Raw genomic sequence first — 26,702 nt, 5'->3', positions numbered from 1 at the left:
ACTTGCATCTGAAGAAGTGAGGTTCTTACCCACGAAAGCTTATGCTCCCAATACTTCTGTTAGTCTCAAAGGTGCCACAGGACCCTCTGTTGCTTTTTACAGATTCAGACTAACACGGCTACCCCTCTGATAGGTAAGATCCAGACTTTCCCAAGGGCCTGGGGTGTTTGGCTCTGCAGTTCTGGGTTGGGCCACTGTGGAAATTGGAGGGGAGCTATAAAGTTTGGCTACAAGTCTGAATTCCCTCCCCTCCCAACATTTTTTGGGGGGCGATTATTATTAATTTGTGTTATAGGTATAGTAGCATCTAATCAGGAGGCTTTGAGTGTATGACACACACCTTGCCCCAGAGAGCTTACCTTCTGAACTAGAGGAGGAGCAAAGGGTGGGGGAACAAGATATGACATGCAAGTGAAGTGGTCAGGTTATTAAGTCCTTTTTTTTTTTTTTTTTTTTTTTTTCCTTTTTGCCCCAAAGCAAGGAACACACCAAAGGTGGCAGAGAAGAAAGTAATCAAACTGTGTACAATTTTATGTACATTAAAAATAATGTACATCAAGTATCTATCAGAGCCCCTCAGTCTTTACAGGTCTGGTATAATGAGAATCAGGGGCACTGGTTTTGGCCCATCTACAATCCAAGTCCCTGGACCTGCAAACACTTGTGCACACGCTTAACTTGAAACACATAAGAAATCCCACTGATTTCAGTGGGACTGTTCACATGCTTGAAGCATGTACATACATTTTGCAGAATCAGGGCCCAAATCAACTATGAAAGGAAGTTGGGTGAATGTCTGGGACTCTGGCCCCATTACAGTCAATGGTAAAACTTTTGCAGTCTCCAGGGGTGTAGTATCCTACTTCCTGTCTGCAGCCCATACAGAGAGCGCTTTTGAGGGTAGGTGGGAAAGGGTGCTATAGAATAAGGTATAGTTGATAAGTCAAGTAATATCACTATAAGAGCTGGCAGAAATTTGTCAAGTGAATCATTTTTTAATAGGAAAATGGCCCTTTTTTAGACATTGGAAATGTTAATTTTAAAATGTCTTTTTCATTTTTTTCTCTCCTTTCCCGAAGTTCAATGCCAAATAGGAAAAAAAGTGGAGCGGATTTGGAGGAAAAGACAAAAACCTGAAAAAATTAAAATTCTAAAATGCAAAATTTCACCAAAAATTGAGTAAATGAAAAAGCATAGCTTCTTGGAACCCTCTTTCTCCACTATTCAACCAGCTAAACTCTCTGTTTAGCCTGCAAAACATATTGTATTTCCTGCAGGGTAATGAGAGATTTTATCTTTGTGGATAACATGGCAGGAAACTAAAAGTGAGACAAGCAAGATTCATTATTCAAACTCTAAACCAGGGTAGTCAATAGGTGGACCATAGGCCAAATCTGGATCGCCAGACACTTTTGAACAGACCCTGAAATCTTTATTTACATATTATCATTTTTATTGGTTTCTTCTTATTATTATTTTCTCTGGAGTCCGGACCTTGACTAAGAAATTTGGACCTTAACACAAAATAATTGACTACCCCTGCTCTAAACCATTCCAAGAGAGAATGCTGAAGCAACGCCGACCTCAAGCTTAGCGAGGGATGTGTTTTGGAGGCTCCTGCAATGGAAGAGGGCAAAAGGACAGGATGTGAGATTTCCAGCTCCAACAGAACTTCAGGATAGGCTGCAGTCTCCTGTGATTTGGCCAATGATTTGGAGCCAGGAGATTTGGACTTAATAAAACCCAAGTGCTCAGAGCCGCTTCCTGTTTGTTGGTTTCCAGTAGTCCACTCACCCTTCCTCCGCTACCTAGGTCATTGTGGGCTGTGCTGGTTGCCACTTCGGGGCTAGGAAGGAATTTTTCCCCATACCACCAGATTGAGTGAAGCTGGTTGGGTTTTTTGTTTTTGTTTGCCTTCTTCCCAGTGAAACCTAGGGGTTGGATGTTGAACAGCCAGAAGGCTGGAATTCTCCCCCTCCCAAAGGTCACAGGTTGGACCTGCATGGGAGTCATTTAGTTGTTCCAACTTTTGGCAGGTGCCCAGTGCAGGAACTGGCTGATTTAGGCTCAGGATCCAAAAACGTAACGCTGTAGGCATCCCAAGGGAATCTTCTTATGAGATAGGGGCATCGTGTCTAACCCACTGGGGGCAAATGCAAACCAGGAGCCGGGGCATTAACTTGGTGGACCGCCCTGCCAAGGCACTTGGCAGCGATGCTGGCTGGGGGTTGAGCTCCCAAAAGTGGGAGGAAGCTAACAGGCAAGTGGAACTCAGAGAGACCCTCCTTGTGTGATGATTGGCTCCCCCTGCAGTGTAAGCCTCCAAGAATTGGCAAATGATCAAAGGGGAGTGAGTGACTGCTCCGGGCTGTCCCCTGATGAGAACCTTGGATGTACTTTGACAAAATTGCGGCCTGGTTAAAAACCCATACCATGTATCCTTGCCTTCTTCCACACAGTGAGCATACCAAAGGACCTCTCTTTCAACTCTTGATTTCAATAGAATTATTACTTGTTTGCAGCAATGTAGGTAAAGGAGAATCAGGTCCATTAGTGCTGAAATAATGGTTAAATGTGGGAATGGAAGAAGAAGCATAGGGATTTGTAGGCTTGGCCTTCCAAACAAGATTTTTTCTTGTTTCTGTGCAGGTTATTGCTTCCTGTACTGTTTCTGCCATCAGTCTTACTCCTCCTTATCCCAGGCACAGTGTGAACAGAGTGGAATGTTTTTTTACATTAAGATCTCTTGAAAATTCATTAATATGACACTGAGAAATTCAGACTTCAGGACTCCAGGTGAGAAGGAGAATTAGACTATGTCTACCCTACAGATTATGTCAGTATAATGTATATCGCTCAGAGGTGTGAATAAACCAGCCCCCTGAGCAATATAAGTTATACCGACATAAGCACTCGTGTGCACAGCGCATCGTCGGCAGGAGGGCTTCTCCTGCTGACATAGCTTATGCCATTTGCGGAGGTGGTTTTATTATGTCGATGTGAGAGAGTCTTCACCAGATGCACTGCAGCGGCACAGCTGCATCGGTACAGCTGTACTGCTGCAGCACTGTATGTGTAGACATGCCCTTAGCATGGAGGGGAACTTCCACATTACAGTAATATAATAGCTCTTGGGATATCACTGCTTTGCTGAAGCATGGCTGGATAACTTGTTAGGCTGTTGTCTTTTGTATTTAATGCGGAAATGCACTTTTGTTTGCATCTTGCTGATTTTCTTGGTCTTTGTCCCCATCTGTTAGATGATATTTCTTTGCCTCATAGGGATATTGTGTGGAAAAATACATTCATTGTGTGGTACTTAGATATTGCTGTGACATTGCCATAGAAAAGCCTATAATAAATGCATTGCTTTGAAACTGTCCAGCTGAACGTCTGTTTTGTCCACTGTGGCTGTGGATTATTGCCAGAAAGATTATTCTGGGATAAAAGATAAGATACAGTTAAGTGGGTGCTGCTTTCCCTGAATGTAACCTGAAATCATTCTACCTCAAGCTGTGATCACACTAGACCTCAAGCTAAGCAAGAATGCAGTGGGTCAGGGCTTGGATAGAAGATTCTAGGAAACGAGTAGTTGCTGCAGAAAGTGGTGCTGGTGGTTCAGTAGNCAGGAGAGAGGCGGGGGGAAGTTGCAGGAAGGGCTCTGGCTCTGGCTCTGGCTCTGACTGTCGGAGCCCTGACTGGTCTGTAAGCCGCGCGAACGCTCTGCATGGGGGGGGGTGGGAGGGAGGAGGGGAAGTCCGGACATTGACAAATTCCCCCCGGACGCTATTTTTAACCCGAAAAAGCCGGACATGTCCGGGGGAATCCGGACGAATGGTAACCCTATTTAACATTTCTAACATTACTCTAGCCACCTCTAAAGTACAGCTGTGTTCAGAGAGGTAGATTCCAGAAATGATTAAAGGCACACTTTAATGACCCCATCTTGCAAACACTTAATCACATGTTTAACTCTGAGCACGCAGCTAATCCTGCTGAAGTCAAGCACGTGCACACAGGTTGCAAGGATGGGGACTTTTATGATTAAAGTGACTATTTTTTTTAAAGCAGGGATGGTGTCTCTAGCCTCTGTTTGCCAGAAGTTGGGAATGGGCAATAGGGGATGAATCACTTGATGATTCCCTGTTCTGTTCATTCCCTCTGGGGCACCTGGCATTGGCCATTGTCGGAAGACAGGATACTAGGCTAGATGGATCTTTGGTCTGACACAGTATGGCCGTTCTTAGTTCTTATGTAAGCCTGTATTCTAACTGAGCTCCTTTTGAATAGTATGGTGTGAAATTGTGGGGTTGTAAAACTCCTTTTAAAAAAAATTAAGCTTTCTTCTGCTCCCATGTTTGCTTAGAAAAGTCTTCGTGAGTCACAATCCCACCCGTCTACCCCCTTACTTTAGGTGTGCACAGTGGGTGATGCTTGTTTCACATTCACTTTCAACTCTGTTGCTGCTGTTCATTGTTGTTTAATATTTATATTACAGTAGCACCCCAAGGCTACAGTCTCAATCAAAGACCTATTATGCTGAATGCTGTACTAACACACATGAAGACACGGGCCTGGTCTACACTGGGGGGTGGAGGGGAAGAGGAGGTTCGATCTAAGATACGCAACTTCAGCTATGAGAATAGCGTAGCTGAAGTCGACATATCTTAGATCGACTTAGATTGACTTTATTCGCGTCCTCACAGCACGGGATCGACGGCCACTGCTCTCCCGTCGACTCTGCTTCCACCTCTCGCCCCGGTGAAGTTCCGGAGTTGACGGGGAGCGTGTTTGGGGATCGATGTATCACGTCTAGACGAGACGCGATGCATCGATGGCCAATAGATCGATCACTACCCGCCAATTCGGCGGGTATCGTAGACATACCCATTGTCCCTGCATCCTATTATAGACTCTGGGGAAGAAGGTGTACCATCAACAATACAGTGAAACTAACTATACACAAATATACAAAGTTGACAAGCTGGGAAAAAATAGAGTAAAATAATTACTTTTCTCTAACTTCTACACTAGCCTTTTTAAGTATCGACTGTAACAAAGGCAGGTACAACATTTTCAAATAGAAATGTGATTTTCAATTTGGCAGTGATCCTTCATACAACATGATTATATCCCTATGGCAGGGGAAGCATAAGAATAATAGCAAATCATTACACACATCTGTTCAAAGTTCTGAGTCCAGGGGTCTCCACAGCAGACCCCTTGATTCTGATGTTTTTTTCCCTATGCAGTCCTGGAGATATGTCCCTGTGTCATATTCACCTGTACTGCTGAAACAGGCTTGTTTAATCTCTTAGTTCCTTGGCTGTATGGCTCTGGAGGACTTTAACAGTCCTCTTGTGTAGCCTGCTTTTGTCTAGTCTCACTGACTTCAGAGAACTAGCATCACAGATTGAGGAACAAGTAGCCTGGTTTGCTTTGCAGAGGGGAGATGGAGTGGGAATGTGACAGGGAACAAGGGGTAGGACTGAACAGAGAAAGCTTGGTTGCAGGACACAGCCATTAGGTGATTTCCTTATTGTTTCTCCATACTCCCCCGTCTGTTTGTATCCATCGGTTGTGTCCTGTCTTATACTTAGATTACAACTTTTTGTGGCAGGGGTTGTCTTTTTGTTGTGTGTCTGTCCAGCACCTAGAACAATGGGGTCCTGGTCCATGACTGAGGCTCCGGTATAAATAATAATAATGCTAATAAAGGAAGAGAGATTGGGGACCCAAGGAAAACAAAAGACAGAATACCTATGAGAATGGTGCCAGGAAAGAGAGATTAGAAGCTCCTGATGTGTATTCCTTTGGTGGGAGTGAGGGAGGAGGAGGAGGCACAAAGAGAGAGAGCCCAAAGAGGTTTACCAGAGATGAAGAAACACAGGACAAAGGAATGAAAATTAAAAGAGGTAACTTTTATTCACCTGGAAAAATTATGGCTATATTATCCACCGTTAGTCCTTCAGTGTCTGTGAATAGTGTTAACAGGGCCAGTGTCACAGAGTCAGCTCAGCACATTAATCATATAAGATCATATAATGCAATTTGAATGATAGTCTGGGGTATTTTAATGGTAATTTCTGCCTTTTTAATTTTATTTGAAGCACGGATTGATGGCGATTCATCTTGCAGCTTGGTCTGGAAACCTAGACATAATGCGAATGTTAGTTAAAGCAGGTGCTGACCAAAAGGCTACGGACCAGGTTTGTTGATGACAAATTTTAACCAACACTAAACGTATTCATCTTGAGAAGAAGTGTAATATAATCTTACAGAACAGGCTTGTGTTTTCCTTAGGAGGGAATGAATGTCCTGCACTTTGCAGCTCTGAACAATAACGTTGACATAGTGGATTATCTTCTCCAGGAACTTCAGCTGAAGGACCTAAACAAGCCAGATGAGGTACAGTATGTGTCGAGTTACCTACAAAATATAGGGGCTTGTTTCCTTCATATTGTGAGGTGAAGTACAATATGACCTGCATCACACAGAGACTCCTTGGATTTTCTGGAGTGTCAGGGACGGACCTGAGCTTTTTCCGATTAGCCCTTTGCCTTGCTGTGTCAGGATCCCACACTGAGGGCTTACCTAGCCAAGTGATGTATTTTTATCTTTGCACACGGGAATGTAGTCATCTAGGATCTGATCATGTCGGGTGCTGAGCTCCCACATGTTCCTTTGAAACCAGTGGGCCATAATAATCTGACTGTGCAAGGTTCTAAGCACCCTCAGTTTGCACTGAGGTATCTTTGGGCAGGTTATTCCATAATTGTCTGTTGTGGAGTTTCATGCATCTCTCTCTGAAGCATCTAGCTATCCCATTGGTGGCTGGCTAGATGGCCTGATCTGGAAAGACAATTCCCACAGTATTGTTTCAGGAGAGTTTGCTAGGACACAGTTGTAAATACTATGGCGGGTTAAGATGAATACAAATGCTCTAATTCCCTCTCCACCTTCCCCACCCCTCTTGATTTCAGAGTTATCTAGAGCTGGCTTTGTTTTCAAAATTCTGGTCACACACAACATATAACAAAAATAATACTTTTTTGGATTTTTAGAGTGCCTCTTTCTGAGGAGCTCAAAAATGATTTACAAATATTAGTGAAATAATCTTTCCAACCAATATTTGCATCTCAGAAAGATGAAATGACTAAATATTAAATATTTGAAGAACAGATTCTGTTTCTAGTGTTGTTATTTCATGATTTCTGGTCAGTTTACAATTTTTTTTTAATTATTTAATCCAGATTTTACACTGAAGAAATTTTACTTCTTTTTCCCCTGTCATGGGTTGATCTAGACTCCAGTTTTTTGTTTATCTGTGCACATGACATGTAAATATTTATTCACAGTATATGTGCACCTACGTATGACCTGGTTCTTCTAATAATTGGTGAAATTTCTGCAACAGAGTGACTTTATATTTTTAATAACAAAACCTTTCTGATGACTGTTTCCTATTAGAAAGGTAAAAGGGCATTTCTTCTGGCAGCTGAAAAAGGCCATGTTGAAATGATATACAATCTGATTTCTCTCAAGCTGTTCACCTCTGAAAAAGACAAGGTAAGCCTCCCCTTTTCATACAAATCCAGATAAAGGATGCTTAAGAGTCATAACTGACCCCAATGTAATTACTTGTGTAACTGAAGGTCAGACACTCATACACAGTGTTTGGATACCATGGTACTGTATGTGGTATACAAAATGTAGATAGACAAGCACAGCCATTTTCAGTAATCCAGAGAGAATAGTGGAGCTGTCTTTGATTATTGCCAGTAAGGTTTTGTATGCGTATTAATAGGAGACGTGATGCAATCTGAAGTTAAGCTTTCTAATGCTTGGAGAGGAAGGATGGTCTAATGCATAGCCTAGAACTCAGGAAACTTGGGTTCAGTTCCCTGCTCTGCTGCAGGTTTCCTGTGTGACCTTGGTCAGGTCCCAAAGGGCCAGATTTTCAAGACATTTAGGTACCTAATGATGCAGAGAGGTGTCTAGGAGCATAACTCCCATTGATGTAACTTTTGGAAACCTCACTGGGTGACTTTCTGCATTTTTTAGGTGCCCAAACAACTTTAAATATCTGGCTCTTAGTCTCCTTGTGCCTCAGTTGCCCATCTGTAAAATGGGGTAACAACACTCCCCTACCTCAGATACTATGGAAATGGGGGCTCTATGAGTACTTTGGATAGATAAGCATCCATTAGCTTACATTCCGAACAGAAAATACCATAATGGTGGGGGAGGAGAAGGCTGTATATAATATGCAAGCCGGGCAAGCAAGGTGATGGGTGGCCAATGCCATGTTAATTCTGTGAGCTGCTTTTAGTTGTTTTCCTTTTTTAAATTTTATATAGTAGGGGATGGTGTCAGTAGGGAGGAAGATGACTACACTGTCTTCAATGGAGCTATGCCTAATTTCACAAGATCAGGTTTTGGCCTTTAATCTTTACATTGTTTTTCAAGGGACTGTGGGCTAGGCCCAGTCCCCTTCCATGGAGAAACCTATGGAAAAAACTCACTGGAAGTTGCAAGATTTACTTCATGGATTTTCTTCTGAATTGTTCATGAATGGACTGTGCTTTTGTACCCTTGCAGAATAGGTAGGAATTTCAGGCCTTTACGCCAATGGAAGTCCTGAGAACTGGAGGGAAATTGAAGAGATATTGAGACATCCATTAAATCTTCAGAGCTCCTTTCCCCCTTGTTAGCATGGCTTCCTCTGTGTACACATGGAAGGACTTCCTTAGAATTAGGGCTACATCAGAACATTCTATAAAGCTGCTTCTTTTCTCTCTGTTGCATGAGGAGGTGGTTTCACTAGGTTTGCATCCCTTCTGTGCATGCTGGAGGAAGAGACCATAGGACCTTGTATTAAAGTACTTGTACACAGTCCATAGGTGGTTGTTTTTATTAATTGCAGCACGTTCCACTTAATTTGGGCTTTACAGTATGTTTCTGGCTGTTTTCATTTGCAGGAAGGAAACACAGCAGTGCATCTAGCTGCTAAAAATGGTCACTGTGAGGTGCTGGAAGTTCTGTTAAATCAATGGGAAGAAATAAATGAACTCAATCAGGTAAGGACACAGAAGCTGCTGAGGGAGATAAAGAATAAAGGTAAAAGGTGTGCAAGACAAAGTGAAAACAAAGTATTAAAAAAAATTACCCAGAACCTACAAATATCTGTAAAAATAATCTCATTTCTGGGGTGGTCAAGCTAATCAGCACAAAGCTAGAATTCACCAAGGTCCCTTTAGACCTAGAGCTCCATTGTTGAAGAGGAATGACTAGTAAGCTATAGTCTTTCTCCAGGTCACTGATTGGAATCCAGCTCATGTCAGTAGCGTCTGAAAGACGCTATCTGTTGGCCGATCTGTGGTGCATCTGAAATGAATTGGTTGGATCAGTCCAATTCCTAATGGAATGTGCATCACAAAAATCTCTCTAACAGCTTGAACTCCATGTTGTAGTCTCAGCGGAGAAGTCGTAGATTAAACAGACACAGAGACTTCACTCCTAGAAGTGGTCCCTTCTGATGTGGAATACCACCTCCCCAAATCACAGTAGGTAGGTTGATGGAAGCATTCTTCTAGCAGCAGAGCTGCATCTACACTTGGGGTTAGGTCGACATAGCTAGGTTGGCCGGGGTAGGGGTGGGGGTGGTTTCCACACCCCTGACCAACATATCTATGTCAACTTAAGTTTGAAGCATAGCCCAAAGCTGAATTCCGTTGTCAGAGTAGTGTGAATGGAGTGCTGCTGCCTGGGTTGTATTTACCTGCTCTCTTCTATAGATGGATAGAGAACTTCCGCCTCCACAGTTGTCAGGGTGATGCTTTCCATAAACACTAAATTTACTAAAACAACAACCAAAAAATCACCCAGAGTTCAAGCGCAGTAGAGTTAGCAATTTTTAATACTGCAGTGAATGTGGTGATTTGGAATAGTTTCTGCATTTGTGATCTGTGCTTGATGGTTCACACAGTAATGGTAATGTTTTACTCTAGGAATCGGTCATTGCAAGCTGTTGTAACTCTGTGTTAGCATGGGTTGTTTTTTTAAACACAAGAACTCATTAAAATGTTAAATAGTAGCTTGTTTGTGTTAGAAATGTTTGTTGTTAATCACCATTGTATCTGAATGCTAATATTAAAAAATTCAGATTACAGTAAAAGCTGTGTTATCCGGAACTTTACCAACCGAAAAGCTCTATAAACCAATATTTCTGATCTTCAATAGGGTTTGGTTGGTGCGGGGCCAGCAGGCTCTCTACCTGGCTTCATGTGGCTCCCTGGAAGCGGCGACATGTCCCTGCTGCTCCTAGGTGGAGGAACGGCCAGGGAGGCTCCGTGAGCTACCCCCACCCCTCCCTGTTCCGAGTGCTGGCTCCGCAGTTCCCATTGTCAAGGAACCGCGGCCAATGGGAGCTGCAGAGGCAGCGCCTGCAGGCAGAGGCAGCGCGCAGATCCACCTGGCCACGCCTCCGCCTAGGAGCATTAGGGACGTGTTGTCGCTTGTGGAGAGCCACCTGAGGTGAGCGCTGTCTGGATCCGGCACCTTGCACGGCCTCCCGCACCCCAACCCTCTGCCCCAAGCCCTCTCCTGCACCCAAACTCCCTCCCTCTTTGTTAACCAGAATTTTTGACTTACTGGCACCCCCAGTGCACCAACATGCCAGATAACAAAGCTTTTACTGTATTGATATTTGTGACCAAATCTTATTTTCCCTTTACACTGTATCAGTCTGGCTAAGGGTAGGTCTACACTTACCTCTGGGTCCGGCGGTAAACAATCGATCTTCTGGGATCGATTTATCGCGTCTTGTCTAGACGCAATCAATCGATCCCGGAAGTGCTCGCCGTCGACGTCGGTACTCCAGCTCGGCGAGAGGAGTACGCGGCATCGACGGAGGAGCCTGCCTGCCACGTCTGGACCCGCGGTAAGTTCGAACTAAGGTACTTCGAATTCAGCTACGTTATTAACGTAGCTGAATTTGCGTACCTTAGTTCGAAATGGGGGGTTAGTGTGGACCAGGCCTAAGCTTGCATACTGTCTGTACCAAATATCATGGTGTAATAAGTCAGCTTTACAGTTGAACAGTTTGAATTTGAACAAACATTTTTCTCTTCCATTGTGTTGGGCCAGAATGGAGAAACACCATTTTATTTGGCTGTTGAAGGAGGTCATGAAAAGTGTGCTGAGCTGTTACTGGAAGCAGGAAGTGACATCAACATTTCAAATAAAGTACGGACTTAATATTCCCTCTGGCATATTATCGGGACATCGTAGACTCTACAAAGATCCACATCCTGTCTGTTCTCTGTGTATTGAAGGCAAATGTGACTTACATTGTTTAATAATGCATGATGCGTCTGACGAAGTGGGTATTCACCCACGAAAGCTCATGCTCCAATATGTCTGTTAGTCTATAAGGTGCCACAGGACTCTTTCTCGCTTTTTACAGATTCAGACTAACATGGCTACCCCTCTGATTGTTTAATAAGGGCATTACTCAAGAATATGGAGAACTTTTAATATTTTTAAAACTATATGGAAAAAGAAAAATAGATTTATTTTACATAGCATTGTGTTGGAGCTTTTTTATTTAATGTATGTGCAATAACACAACATATGACTTGGAAATGTGACAAAGAGAAGTAATTGAAAAATCTGCATTTTTGGCAGGATATATAACTAAGCTAATAATAAGCCTGTTTTCCACATTTGGTTCCTGGACTTAGGTCCAAGTTTGATTTGTTTTATGGCTCACATGCTGTAGGAATTTAAGGTGAACCTTTTGGTCCCTAGCAAATTGAGAACAGAAGCATGTGCTGATAACAAGCAGGACAGTGACTGTTGCTCATATTAAAATATGAAAGAATTTCTGATATGTTTTGACTTAGAAACCATTAATAATTACAGTATTTGATAATTCATCAGCAGGGTGAAGTCTCGTCTGCAGCACAAATGACTAGTTTTGATCCTCAGGAAAATTAATCTTTGCTGCCTTTAGCAGAAATATTAAAGGAAAGTTTTTCAGTGATTTTCAAAGTGTGTAAATGTGAATGTAATTACTTGTTAAAGGTCATACCAAGCAACAGGATTGGGAGATAAATTGAAATCCTAATTTTCAGTGACACAGGGTGGCTGATCAAACTGATTTTTCTCTTTTTTATGGTAGATTAAAAAGGAGTAGTAAATTATTAGCATTGCTGGATATGTATTTTGCCAACTACCTGTGTTGTAGTCTAGTAATGATTTATAGTACCTTTGACAGTCATAAAAATGTTGTGTGCATTTATATCCTACTTCATCATTTAACTAAAGGGGGACTAGTTTTGACAGTAACACAATTTAAACTGAAGCTTCATCTGTTTCAATAGATGTTTTAAAAGAACAGTTTTTCTAAATTCTCTGAATTCTTTCCAGTGGTAAAAAGTCTTTTTCCCTTTCCCAATGTGTTTCTTTCAGCACAATAGTAATGCTTTGCACATTTCAACGCAGAATGGACATACATCCTTGGTCACGTTTCTTATCAGTAAAAATATCGATCTGGTTCCTAAACCTGAGGTGAGTCTATTACAGTTACTGTTTTAGTGTTACTTCCATTGTTGTCAAGCGTGTTTGATCTTTCTTGACTGCCTTTTCTGAGATTTGTGGTTGTTTACCTATTACTGTTAGAGTCATAGAGTTTAAAGCCAGAAGGAACCGTCAGATCACCTAGCCCAGAGGTGGGCAAACTATGGCCCGGGGACCACATCCGGCCCTTCAGATGTTTTAATCTGGCCCTCAAGCTCCCGCCGGGGAGCAGGGTCTGGGCTTGCCCATCTCCGTGTCGTGACTCCGCACAGCTCCTGGAAGCAGCGACATGTCCCCCCTCTGGCTCCTATGCGTAGGGCAGTCAGGGGGCTCCGCATGCTGCCCCTGCCCCAAGTGCTGCCCCCACAGCTCCCATTGGCCAGAAAATGCGGCCAATGGGAGCTGCAGGGGTGGCACCTGAGGATGGGGCGGCATGCGGAGCCCCCGGATGCCTCTATGCATAGGAGCCTGACGGGGGACATGCCGCTGCTTCTGGAAGCTGATTGAGGTAAGTGCCACCCGGAGCCTGCACCCCTGACCCCCTCCTGCACTCCAACCCTCTGCCCTAGCCCTGATCCCGCTCCAGCCCTCGGCCCCAGCCCAGAGCACCCTCCTGCACCCCCAACCCCTCATTTCCAGCCCCACCCCGGAGCCTGCACCCCCAGCTGGAGCCCTCACACATACACACACACACACACACACACCCTGCACCCCAACCCTCTTCCCCTTCCCTCACCCTGAACTCCTAATTTCTGGCCCCACCCCCAGAGCCCTCACCCTCTCCGCACCGCACCCCCCAATTTCATGAGCATTCATGGCCCGCCATACAATTTCCATACACAGATGTGGCCCGTGGGCCAAAAAATTTGCCCACCCCTGACCTAGCCTGACCACCTGTGTATCACAGGCCAACAGGAGTTGGTCCAATAAAAAATATTGTCTCATCCACCTTGTCTCTCTAATATTCTGAGACTGACCCGGTTACAGTTATGCTGCCTACTGACCATTTGCTGTTCCTTTGTTTATCACTGTGGAGGTGGTGAAATTATATAAATAATATTAGTCTTTGAAACAGTTTATTTTATTAGTTTAAAAACCAGTCAGTCATAGTAGTACTGCTTATTTCCATTGCCTTTCTATGGCTGCAGTAACTTATCAAATGTTAATATTAGTGGTTTTTTCTTTGAAATGTTTTCAGTAAAAAGCTGGGTAAGAGCTTTATTTTTCTACAGCTTTGAAGAAATGGGTATTGTTTATAAAGAGAGTAATGAACTGGAACTGGTGCTGATTTTTCTAAAAGATATTTAACAAGAAACCTTCCTGGTTTACAGGTTCAACATACAAACTGATCTGATCAGTCTCATGGTTCCATGGTGACTAGAGTTGGGCAAACACCTCATAATTTTTTCCACTAATAATCACTTGAATAATAAAAACTGAACTCACTTCCAGCTGCATTCACTTTCCATAGATATTGTAGCAAACAAGTTCACTGGCAAGAGTGCTCACCGGAGCAGCAATATTTAAGTGAATGTTAGAGAATATTCCTGGAAAGTGGATTTTGAATGTGTATTCTTGAGTACACCTCTACCCCGATATAACGCTGTCCTTGGGAGCCAAAAAATCTTACCGCGTTATAGGTGAAACCACGTTATATCGAACTTGCTTTGATCCACTGGAGTGCGCAGCCCCGCCCCTCCGGAGCGCTGCTTTACCGCGTTATATCTGAATTCGTGTTATATAAGGTCGCGTTATATCGGGGTAAAGATCTGTTTTCCCAGAAACCTGATTCACAGCTATGCACAGTTCATTCAATTTGATTGAATGGGTGCGTCCTCAAATCATGTTGCTGGGGCAAACAGAAATAATACCATGTAACCTATGTAGTCAAGCGAAATATATCAGCACTTCTTTAATATGAAATACTTATTATGAACTGCTTGCAGACAAACTACAGACCAAGAATTATTCATAGACATTATGCAGTGAATAATTACATTTTTCTCATTCTGTTTGTTCTTTGTAAGCTGCTTTTGGGTCATTTGTAAGTGGGAAGGGGCTAGGAACTGAGCCCTGTGACTAGATCTACCCCAGAACCCTGCACCTCTGTGGTGGCCTGCATCCTGGTGGGGACCAGAGCCCAAATGTGTCAGATACCTTCTCTAACACAATATAGTCACTCAGCTCTAAGTGCAGATGATTTTGAATAGCTGCTTAATTTCTTTCTTGGCAACCCTAAAAGGACTTGTTAGTATTACAAGGGTGAGGAGGTATCCCTAAATCACAGCTTAATTAAAAATGGGGAAAACAATAGTTATTTAGAATTTTTTTTTTTTTTTTTACTATATAACAGGGAATACGTAATCCCTGAGGCAGAATTCAAGTAGTTTTCTTTTGCATGGGCCCTTCCCATGCACAGTACCACTTTGTGTAAAGCAGTGGTTCTTAACCATTCCAGACTACTGTACTCCTTTCAGGAGTCCGATTTCTCTTGCATACCCCAAGTTTCACCTTACTTTAAAACTACTTGCTTTCGAAATCAGACTTAAAAATACAAGTGTCACAGCACTCTGTTACTGAAAAATTGCGTCCTTTTTCATTTTTACCATATAATTATAAAATAAATCAATTGGAATATAAATATTGTACTTACATTTCAGTGTATTGTATACAGCGCAATATAATTCAGTCATTGTATGAAATTTTAGTTTGTACTGACTTAGCTAGTGCTTTTTATGCAGCCTGTTGTAAAACTAGGCAAATATGTAGATGAACGCATACCCCCTGAAACAGTGGTTCTCATCCGTGGCCTGGGGGCCGCAAGCAGGTATCAGGGCATCCGCCAAGTAGGGCCAGCATTAGACTTGCTGGGGCCCAGGGCAGAAAGCCGAAGTCCCAATGCCTGGGGCTGAGGCTGAAGCCAAAGCCTGAGGAATTTAGCTTCACAGTGCCCCCTGTGGCATGGGGCCCCAGGCAATTGCTATCCCCTAGCGCTAGCCCTGGCTTTTATACACAGAAAAACAGTTGTTGTGGCACAGACGGGATGTGGAATTTCTATAGTATGTTGAGGGGGCCTTGGAAAGAAAAAGTTTGAGAACCCCTGCCCTGGTAGACATCTGTGTACCCCCAGGGGTACACGTACCCCTGGTTGAGAACCACTGGTGTAAAGCAATTGGCTGCCAACGAGATATGTTTTGACTGAAAAAGTAATTCACAAATATAGGTTTATTAGCAACTAAAAGCTCTTTAGTGAATCTGACTTTCTTCTAGGGCTGAGAGAGCAGATTGTACTTCTGCATTTTGAAGAACTATCAGGGAAAAATGTTACTGGATCATGGCATGCGTTTCAAATCTGAGCAGCAGGTTTTAATGGGACTCTCTTGTGTTATCTGAATGCTATTGTTAACGAAATTGTACTAGTCTTACTGTTCATTTGTTTCTCTCTACAGCAGAATTCCCCTCTCCATTTGGCTGTCCTCAATAATCACCTTCCTATAGTAATTAGCTTCTTGGATGCTAATTATGACATAAACGCCTTGAATCAGGTAAGCAAACTGAATCAGAGACTGAAAGAAGAGATTGTATTTTCTTCACTTTAAATACAAGTGTGTGTTTATTTTACATATCTCTTTAAGAGGTCAAAGTACAAAAAGGGGGAAGAAAAGGCAGTTGCCTCCGACTTATTCATGAGTCTATTATTCATTCCACACATTCTGCTGATATTGTTTTAGAGTTGGATAGCAATGTGGTATATACTCAGAAAATGCTTTCATTAATTTCTGTTTGAATATTATTTTTTATATTTACTACATTGCTAAAGCGTATCGCTCTTCTTGAGCCTAAAGACAAACCCGTTGCAGTATGTCAGTTAACTGGAAGAACATTTTATTTCCTCAAGAAAAAACTCTAAATTCCCCCCCTCCCTTTTTTTTCCTTTCAAAGTGGTCTTCTAAGGTGCGTGCTAAATGAGGCAGAGGCTTGTAGCATCCCAGTCTCAGTCAAGCTCCAGTTAACTCACACAGTTGAAAATTTGATGTGATGCATAAAGTTTTGGTCTGCAGAGGAGCCCTTCTCTTGGTTAATGGGAACCTTGTGGAGACCCATTCAGATAGTTCCAGATTAGGTATTTATTGGTCCTGGACAAAAAAAAAAACAACAACAAAAAGCAATGAAGGAATTCCATCAAAACAACTACATCAAGAGAAAATTAAAATTGCCCAATTAGGCATTCAGGAGTCAGAAAATACCAGACTTAAGATTGCTCTGCCTCCTTGTGCATATGTTGTTTTCTGAAGAACAACTGGGTTTTGTGGGATCTGCTGCTTTTTCTCTGTTGTAGCTCTTGGATTGTATTTGTAATATTGTTACAAATCACCTGGAACCTGAGAGAGGCAGCATTTTGCATATTTTTAAATCTAAACATTAAAAATAATATACAGTTTAACTACAGTAACTCCTCACTTAACGTCCTCCCGCTTAACGTTGTTTCGAAGTTATGTTGCTGCTCCATTAGGGAACATGCCCATTTAAAGTTGGGCAATGCTCCCTTAGAACATTGTTTGGCTGACTTTACAAGGGAGCACTGCACAAGTTCCTCTTCTCTGCCTCCTCCCCGTCCCTTCCTCCCTCCCTCCCAGCGCTTCCCCTGCCGCCAAACAGCTGTTTGGCAGCATTTAGGACTTTCTGGGAGGGAGGAAGGGAGCGAGCGAGTGGGAAAGCTGCCCTCCCCCCCTGCAGGCAGGGCCACCAGGAATGGAGGGGCTTTAGGGGCTGCAGGGCCCTGGGATAAAGCCCCTTTCGGAACATGGCCCTGCGAGCATGGGCAGCCGCCCAGCCAGCGGCCGGAGAGAAGCGGCGCTTTCCCCTTCAAAGCCGGCCGGAGAGGTGGGGGGAGCTCCCCGAATCGCAGCCATGGGAGCGGGGCTGCGCTGCGCTGCGCAGAGCCACCTGAACACCCCCTACACCAAACAGGAGCTGCTCCAGGTAAGTGCTCTGCACCTCCTGCCTGCCCCAGCCCTGAGCCTCCTCCCGCACCCCCACTGTGAGCGCCCTCCCGCATCCTAACTCCCTCCCAGACCCTGCACCCCCAACCCTGAGCCCCAGGAGGAGAATGGAGGGAAAAAAAATGAAAAACAGGGGTGGGGGGAGATAAGAGAGAATGCTCCCCCCACGGGGGGGCCCCCAAAAATGAAGATGAGCACAGGGCCCACTAACTCTAAATCTGCCACTGGTGGGAGGGGGAGGAGCGGGGGGAAGTGCCATGTCTCTGCTTCTCCCCCTCCCTCCCAGAAAGTCCTAAGTGCTGCCACACAGCACACAGCTGTTTGGCAGCAGGGAAGCGCTGGGAGGAATGGGGAGGAGCGGGGACGCAGCGTGCTCTGGGGAGGAGGTGGAGTGGGGGTGGGAAGAAGCGGGCCTGGAGTGGAGTGGGGACGGGAAGAGGCAGGCCTGGAGCATTCCCCGGCAAAGTCAGCACGTGTTCTTCTGGGGGGAAGCTGCTGCTGCGCAAGGTGCTTCCTAGCGTCCTTGCCTGCCTCATTGTCTGCAGCGGGCTGTGCCTATGTGGGGTAAGCCAGGGGCACCCCCTTACCACAGCACAGTACAGTACTGTACAGTATATAATGCCTTTTTGTCTGCTCCCAAAAAATTTTCTTGGAACCTAACCCCCCGCATTTATATTAAATCTTATGGGAAAATTGGATTCGTTTAACTTCGTTTCACTTAAAGTTGCATTTTTCAGGAACATAACTACAACGTTAAGTGAGGAGTTACTGTACATGATCCATGCTATTTCTCAAGTAATACAAGAGATAAACACTTCTGCAAACTTTTCTGGCCCATCTTTTATATATAAATTACTTTTATTGTCTCTGGGACACTCAGATAAATACATGCTAGTAAGAGAAACTATACTTGTATTTTTAAGATTGTAGAAAAAGTTGTGACATTTTATGAAGAAGAGTAAGTGATCATGAAATCAAAGACTGTATCATGGTGCATAAGCACAAGAAGGCAGGGTTAAGGTTGCATATGGAAATGTAACTCTGGCATTTCCTGATCGTGAGCATTTAGCCATGCAATCTTAACAATCTTTTATGCTAGATTTATAATGGATATATAAAGACATAAAAATCACTCTAAATAGACCCATAGACTTCATAAATTAGACAGGAGCATAGAATCAAAAAATATTCAACTTACAAGGACCCTGTGGACAAAATGAGATGTTTCAATCCAAAGGTCAGTATCAGAATATATTGATTCTTATATGGCACGCCAATAAATAACATACCTTTTCTGCAGTGAAGTGGCACTGATAGAGGTGTTAAATACTTTCTTATACTTCCAAATAACAAAGAAAATCAAAGAATTACCTTTCAATCTGATATAAGCAAGGGGCAAATGGTTCATCATGAAAAGAAAGTGGGAAATTCAGTTTGATTGTTAGTGGAGCAATTACTAGAACTGAATTCCAGTGTATACTGAGTTAAATTTTTGTTTAGAATGTAATGCTCCAGAAAGGCCAAGTAATTAGGCTTTATGTGGGTGAAGTGAAGAGCATTGGGGAGGGGAGGGCAACAACAAGATTCCCATCTTCAGGTTCAAGAAATGAAGCTGAAGTGTAGCATCCGTGGGGCCACTGCACCAGCCTGTATGCCTTTGGTCACAGTTTGAAGGCCACTGGACCTGCATGATTACAGATTCTGTGGCTGCTCCTCCTCTGGCTTTTCTCCAACACCAATTTCAATGCCAGGGCTGGTTTGGAGACTTCTCTCCATAGAGTGTATGCTAATTTACTTAGGGAGACAGTGGATTCTCCATCCCTTTGAATCAAGACTGGATGTCATTCTAAAATATATGCTCTAGCTCAAACAGAAGTTATGGACTCAATACAAGAATCGCTCGGTGAAATTCCGTGTCCTGTGTTATACAGGAGGTCAGACTGGATGAACATAACGGTCCCTTCTGGCCTTAAAATCAATGAATATATGAGAATTCCACCAAGACTGTCCCACTGCTTTCCCTCTGTATAGCTTCACTACACGGCTTAAGTAGCATGCAGGGCCTTGAACAAAGCTTCCTCGCAGGGTGAATTTCACCCATATTTACTGTTCGATGGTACTTAACTTATGCAAGCTGGATTCTCATTCCATCTGAACAGTCAGTAAACAAAGTATAAAGTCCTGCTAATCTGCTTGTTGTAATTCCCTCTCTCAGAAAATGTACTCTTCATGAAGCTGGTCAATTGAACAGGCAAAGAAAGGGTAACATAGGTAGTAATCATGATCTATAGCTGGGCTTGCTGCTACTTTGAAACAAACATTTCTGATGCGAGAAATTTTAGGCTTTTCTCCTTTGCCAGTTCTCATCTATGTAAACACAAGTCATGTATGCAAAAAATTTCTGCATATGTGACATGCAGTGCTTTAGAGACTCAGTCACTCTCTTGTTTGTTTGAAAGAAAATTGACAGTTTGATCATTCAGCTGTTACATGCCTTCATTCTGTTCAGGGTTTTCCAGTGAAGTGCATGCTCTCATCATAAACCTTTGGATTTTAATCGTGTGTGTTTTATTTCTAAAGGGACACTCGTTTATTTCACTTTTTTGTTTTAATCCCTGCAGAAGCAACAAACCCCTCTCCACCTGGCAGCTGATCTTGGCAATGTGGAACTAGTGGAACTGCTGCTAAAGGCAGGCTGTGATCTCAAGATTGCTGACAAGGTATACAGTATTGCATTATTCACATCACAACGCGATTATGTGATCATTGCTTTGATGCCCCTCTCGCTGAAGATATGGAGGTCACTGTTTCCAAACATTCTTCATAAAACGAGCATGACTAGAATGTAGCTGTTATGAAGAGAGTTTCCCTTTAATACTGTCATGGGGCAACAACTCAGAGATCTGAATGTTTCAGTGAATAGCTAGTTGTGAGGCCAAATGTGATGAAATCCAATGTACTTCAAAACTAAATCCACTGAGAAACATGCAGCAAAGGCCTACTCTGTTATGGGGTTTGTGTTACAGACCTTGCTATCAAAGAGCACTGATGGAAAAAACATAAGTCTAACTGGACAGAATAACAGTTTGCAGATGTAATAGCTACATGCCTGGAGCCAGGTTCACTGCCAGTAGAGGCATGTGCTTTTCTAATTAATTTCAGTGGAGTTGTTCCTGCTTACACTGCTCTGATGCCCCAAGCCATGTCTTCATTAGAGACTGCTTTGGAAAAACAGAGCCATAATTTGTAATGATTTGTATAAGCACCAAAACAAACAGTCTATGGAGGAATACCATCATAAGCATCAAGTGTTTTCTTGCCCTGTTATTAATTTGGTGATTAAGCTGGATACACTGATGGCTGTAGGGCCCTGAAGTGTCTGGCAAGCAAATGTAGCTCTTTATTCTTAATTTTTAAAAAAGCTACTAAACTGAATTGTTGACAATACAAGTTATTTCCTTACGTAAAGCTGCCCTGACTGAGTTTGAAACCGATGTAGCTTGGCAGAAAAATAAAAAGCCAATATTGATTCTACAAAAGCCACTTGTTCCCCATGTGAGAAGAGACCCATGACTCAGAGGGAGGATTACGTGGCTGATGTGTTCTGTGAGGCTGTGGTAAGATACTGGTATGAGATGTAGTCTTCACGTTTGATCAGCCTGTGGTCTGTCTACCCTGAGCCAAGAATTGTGGTTCCCATATCAGGCTTAAACCAAGATTAAACCCTGTTTGGGTAACACAATCCCTGGCCCATTGAAGAAAAGCCCTTCGCCACCTGAGAGATCACAGTGCTTTAAAGGTATAGGTGAGAAGGCAAACAATGAAAATAAATATTTCGTGCCCACTTCAGCATGAAATACCCTTATCCTTCTGGGCCAGGTTACACCCAGACTAGAAGTGCTTCTTGGCTGTGAGCTGCAGAGTAGCGTAGAAGGAGCGTCACAAATGCTCTCCCCAGCTGCATTCCTGTTAGTTCTTGGGCTAGAAGCTTCCCTGTCTGTAGGCTGGACAGGTTAAGTGGTTGGGGACATTGGCAGATATGGGGGTTTGGGGACTGGATTGGTTTGGAATGGGATGAGTGGGTTAGGGGTACTCCCATCCCTATGTTAAAGAAAAGGCAGCCTGCTTGGATTGACCTTGCGTTGTTGCCAGGCCTCTCTCCCCTCACGCATCTTGAGTCTTCAGGTTTTCTGGCTAGAAAGGAGGTGATGGGATGGTCCTAGATGCGTGTTGTTGCTTCTTAGTGCACAGAGGATGTTCCGTTTGAACCTGTTTCTTTCTCCAGATTCATTAAAATTCTACCTTGGTTATTGGCCTCTTCAGTGGCCAGGAAAGAACCCTCCATTTGTCAGGATGTCAAGTAACTTCTTGAATATAGTAACAGGTGTCCTAATGGTACAAACATATATTAGAGAAGGCAGGATTGCTCTCCTGTGAATGGGGAGCGACCAGGCAGATGTGAGTTCCAGGAAGTTTTGTCTTTTCTCTTATGTAGAATGTTCTCTATCTGATGAGGATTTTGTGAAATGTAAATTCCTAGGCTCCCAAATGGGCTAATTATAATGATCTTGAATGGTGCTGGGAGCTAGAATTCAGAAGGTATATATTAGCGAACTTTATAATAGCTGGAGTGTAAAAGTGCTTTGTAACTTAATTTCTGGGCCCTCTAATTAGAGGCTGATTTCTTTCAGTCCTAATGTGAAAGATCACCTACACCTTAATAGGTGGAAAACATCTAGAATACTTATATGTAGGGCAGCTGAGTTCAGTGCAAATCCAACGACATAAAAGGATTACAGAGATAAGCCAGTAAAGTCACAGAAGCATTTACATGGGCTTTGAACTGTTAGTAGCAGAGATGTATTCAGATAGATTAAACAGTGCTCTGGGGCTGGAATGAAAGCAGTGGTTCTTGTGTGTTTTGGTGGCTGTACCAGACATTGAGCACCACCTTCTAGTCAGGTATGTATGCTTCAACCTGCCAAGACGTTGCTCCACCCTGTCATCAAACAGCCCATGTCTTTGACAGGCTAGAATACATTATAGAGAATGAGAGGCAGCAATATACCAGGGTCCAGGACATAAGCTTGTTCTTATGCTAGGGGCTTCTCATCCCTACCTTAGCAACCACAAATATCTTGAAATGCTCTACTGGTCCATTTGCAGGCATCTGGAATGCACTGAACTAAAGGGCTCCAGTTCACCCAGAGCAGCGAGGAGATTTACTTACTGTTACTCTGGAGACATAAAATTATATTGAAACATTTTCTTTGCAAATGTCAGGGCTCAGTAAACAGACTCTAGATTCCTGCTATTCTGCCCGTCACCTGGACACATGTTGTAACTCACTGTCTCTGTTTTCAGCAAGGAAAAACTGCGCTGGCTGTCGCATCCAGGAGCAACCATGCCCTCATTGTTGATATGATTATTAAAGCAGAAAGGCATTACAGCTTGAAACAGGTACGAAACAGCTCAGTCTTTCCAAAGGGGACAGTAGCTGAAGAAGCAGATTCTAACCAGATTTAAAGCTCCTTCTGCCTCAGCTGGTTCCCTTCTTGCCCATCACCAAGTGTCACCGACTGCTTACAAAATTCAGAAGAGTGAGTGCAGGATTGGAGAGTGCAGAGTTCTAGTCCAGGTTTTGCCCCTGACATCCCATCCCTTCTCTGCCACATGGAAAAAATTGCAGAGGTGACAACATTAACCAAACTTCAAATTGTGGCCACGAAGTCCCAGTAGCCAGGATGTTCCAGATCCAGGCTGCTCCTCTGAAAATCAAGCCCCACCTATTAAAAAAAACCAACCAGCCAAAAGCATTAACTAGGAGTATGTCTACACTGCAAACTTCAAAGCGCTGCTGCAGGAATGCTCCCACAGCAGCGCTTTGAAGTGGTCGTGCATGAGCGCTAGGAGAGAGCTCTCCCAGCGCTCCTGGTAATCCACCTCCATGAGGGGATTAGCTCTGAGCTGCGAGCGTGGCTCCCAGCACTCGCAGCCTGTCTACACTAGCGCTTTAAAGCGCTCAGACTTGCTGCACTCGAGGGGGGGGGGGTGATTTTTCACACCCCTGAGCCAGCAAGTTAGAGCACTGTAAAATGTAAGTGTAGACAAGCTCTAAGCTTCAGTTCAGTTAATGTGCCTCTCTCTGCATTCTCACCTGACCCGCCTCCCTTTCTTGGCATCCAGCTTCCAGTGAGAAATTTCCCCTTGCTGAGAGGCCCACCCTCAGATAAGTATCAGAAAGTGGACTTATTTCACTACTTCCAATAAACACACCTGATCAGACAATGGAACCATCTGCCTTTTGACAATGTTTGCTGGTTCTTACTAGTTCCTTGGAAATATAAATAGACTGAGAAAGAAATTCAGTTGCCTGCCTCCTTGTTACACTTCAGGGTGTAACTCTGCAACCTTTTCTCTGCTTTACCTCTGCCTATCATTGCTAAGCTATTACACAAATAAATTACTTGTCATTCCTTCATACTTCCTGATAATTAATGCTGCAGGGAACAAGTGCAGGTAAAGCAGAGTTCTTGGGGATTAACAAGTCCACCGACTACACAGCTTGTGTGCGTCTGATTGGGTTTGGTTCAGCTGGAATCGTTGTCAGGTACATTATTATTCCTTTCAGCTTAAAAGGGAATTGGAGGTCAAGCTATTCATTCCTGGAGAAAATATGGCAACTGAGATAGCACTAAAGAATACTCCTTTCGATACATTTACTTAACTGTCTGAGGAAAAGAAAAGATGTTTAAGCAGGTGTTTCTGTGAAACAGTTGAACAGATGTTAGGAAATAAAACCATAGTGCTTCTACCACATTAGCTGTAGCCAAGTATCTCAGTACAGATGAGCAAGGGCGTTGGAGTAGCAAAAATATTACTAGTATGGAACGTAAGCTGTTAGGATATTAAATATTGTAACACCACCACTTGTTTAACTATTTTTTGAACCATAATTTTAGAGTAGCACTTTTATTAAATTAAAATGTCCTACAACCCTAAACCATACTTTGGATGCTTTAGACAGCTAATATCTTATTCTCCTGGCACACTGTTCTGGGGTTTAAAATATTCATCCCACTCCATTATGAGCAGAGTTAAGCACATACTTTAGTCCCATTGAATTCACAGGCTTAGATGCTTTGCTGAACTGGGGCCTTATTGGATGTCTGCAATAGAAGTTCAATTCTGGCCCTTTGATGTCAATGACAAAACTCCCTTATTTTTCCCCCACCCTTCCAAGATTTCCCGCTGGTGCTGCTCCATTAGTAAGAGCCTTGGTGCAGTAAGGGCTCCAAGGGTCCACTGTGTTCTACTTCTAACCATGTCATCTAACTCTGAGAGACAGTCTACACGTTGCTATGGTTAACTTGCCAGCAACCAGCGCATTGTCTACACTAGTGCCCTCACTAAGGAAGTTGAGCCAGTGGTAGCAATGGTGGAAAACTTGACAAAAGAGCCTAATGTAGACAGACATAAAACATGGCTTAAACTTGCTTTTTCTGTCCACAGAGGCAAGAGAAAAACATCTTATGTGGCTTAGTCACAATTATGTTTAAAAATTATCATTTTTGTAGCATAGACAGGGCCCACCTACAAAAGCATATTAATAGTAAATCTATAGCAAGATTGCTGGTGAAAGTAGCATTTAATTTTACAAGTATCTTAATATATTATATTTTAACTCATACAACAACAGGCCTTAGGTCCTGTCCGCTCTACAGTTAATTTTGCTCAGCCGTGTTTTGAGATTAGTAGCAGTTGCCCTAAGCAGTGAGGAAAAGGGATCTGCCACCCCCCAGAGCTCTGCTAGCCAAACTATGATAACAGGCTACTTTTTATTTTGTCTATACTAAGAAAATTACCTGTTGCTGACAATGGATGTCAAAGTACACAACTGAACGTAGTTTAACTGCCGGAGTAGCCAAGTACAAAAGTTCACTATTGTTTCTGACTCTGTAGTTAAAATTTGTGCAGCTTATTTAACATCTTTGTTTTCTTTCTAGGAACATCTAGAAAACCAAGTTGATGCACCAGATTTTATCCTATCCTTCAAACAGGATCACAGTGCACAGACTAAGCAAATCCGTTCCTGCCTCTGGAATCTGGCTTACAATCAGTTAAAACCCCAAGAATGGAAAAAGCTGGCCCTGTTCTGGAAGTTTACAGAGGAGCAAATTAAAGCTATTGAAGAACAGTGGACAGGTAATGAAATATATTGATCAAGTACAGTAGTATATAAATAGCTTAGGTGAAGACATGGCTGCTGGGAGTTATAGTCAACTCCGACCTGGATTTTGACGTGGGTTCATAGCTACACATGATTTCCTTGGTCAAATAGGGACATTTCACTCAAATCAAATTCATGATATTTTATCTGATTTTTTTAAATTAACTTTAATTGTGAATTAAATAAATTTCATGTTAACACATTCTGTGAGACCTCACTCATGCACCTGCTTCAGAATCCTCAGGGAATGTTGGCAATATCTCCATATTTATAGGAAAGAACCATATCGTGTTGACAGTTCACAATTTTGGCAGCACATACTGCATTCTTTGCTAGTACACCATGGTGTATTTCCATACATTAAAACAAGTTAAAGGAATACATTTATTTTAAGAACCATTAACCTTGATTTTTCCATTTGCTTTAGAGTGAAAACTAGTCTTTCACCTTTGGAAGTCTTAGTTTCCATCTTGCTTATAGGTCAGAAAGGAAATGAGTGCATGAGTAGAGTTGGAGGAATGCTGTACAACCTGGGAGCTTTTACAAAAGCAGCTGGGACATCAGGGTATTTTACTCCAACCATATGACACAGACATGTATGTTGTATATTGCATAGGAAAAAAAAGCTATAAAGAACATGGACACCGAATGTTGCTCATCTGGTTACATGGTATATTGCTGGCTCACCAGAATCCAGTCAAACATATATATGAAGATTTGGTGCATGTAGGATTTCAACAAGTAGCTGGTAAGTTATTGTTTAATATGCAAGACAAAGCTATGTGGGGGAGATGCTCCATAAGTGCAGTCCTGTAAAAGAACAAGGCTCCTTGTAGATCTGTAGTTATGGGGATTTTTGGCTTGACTGGGCAGAAGAAACCATTAAA

The 26,702-nt window shown here is 42.9% G+C and overlaps 1 protein-coding gene across 1 annotated transcript in view; it reads left to right on the top strand.

The window, feature by feature from the left end:
• ANKDD1B (ankyrin repeat and death domain containing 1B) overlaps nucleotides 1–26,702 on the top strand; it is a gene marked incomplete in the record, with an annotated part of 28,607 nt that overhangs the window by 1,472 nt on the left and 433 nt on the right. The window contains 11 exon segments of the mRNA XM_034773935.1: nucleotides 6,111–6,209; nucleotides 6,304–6,408; nucleotides 7,471–7,569; nucleotides 8,982–9,080; nucleotides 11,149–11,247; nucleotides 12,475–12,573; nucleotides 16,032–16,127; nucleotides 20,207–20,305; nucleotides 22,950–23,045; nucleotides 25,592–25,790; nucleotides 26,432–26,563. Coding sequence (XP_034629826.1) covers nucleotides 6,111–6,209; nucleotides 6,304–6,408; nucleotides 7,471–7,569; nucleotides 8,982–9,080; nucleotides 11,149–11,247; nucleotides 12,475–12,573; nucleotides 16,032–16,127; nucleotides 20,207–20,305; nucleotides 22,950–23,045; nucleotides 25,592–25,790; nucleotides 26,432–26,563 — 1,222 coding nt within the window.

Source organism: Trachemys scripta, chromosome 6 (assembly GCF_013100865.1).
Source record: "Trachemys scripta elegans isolate TJP31775 chromosome 6, CAS_Tse_1.0, whole genome shotgun sequence".
NCBI lineage: Eukaryota > Metazoa > Chordata > Testudines > Emydidae > Trachemys > Trachemys scripta.
Note: the sequence above shows the minus strand (reverse complement) of the source record. Positions and strands in the feature narration are given on the sequence as shown.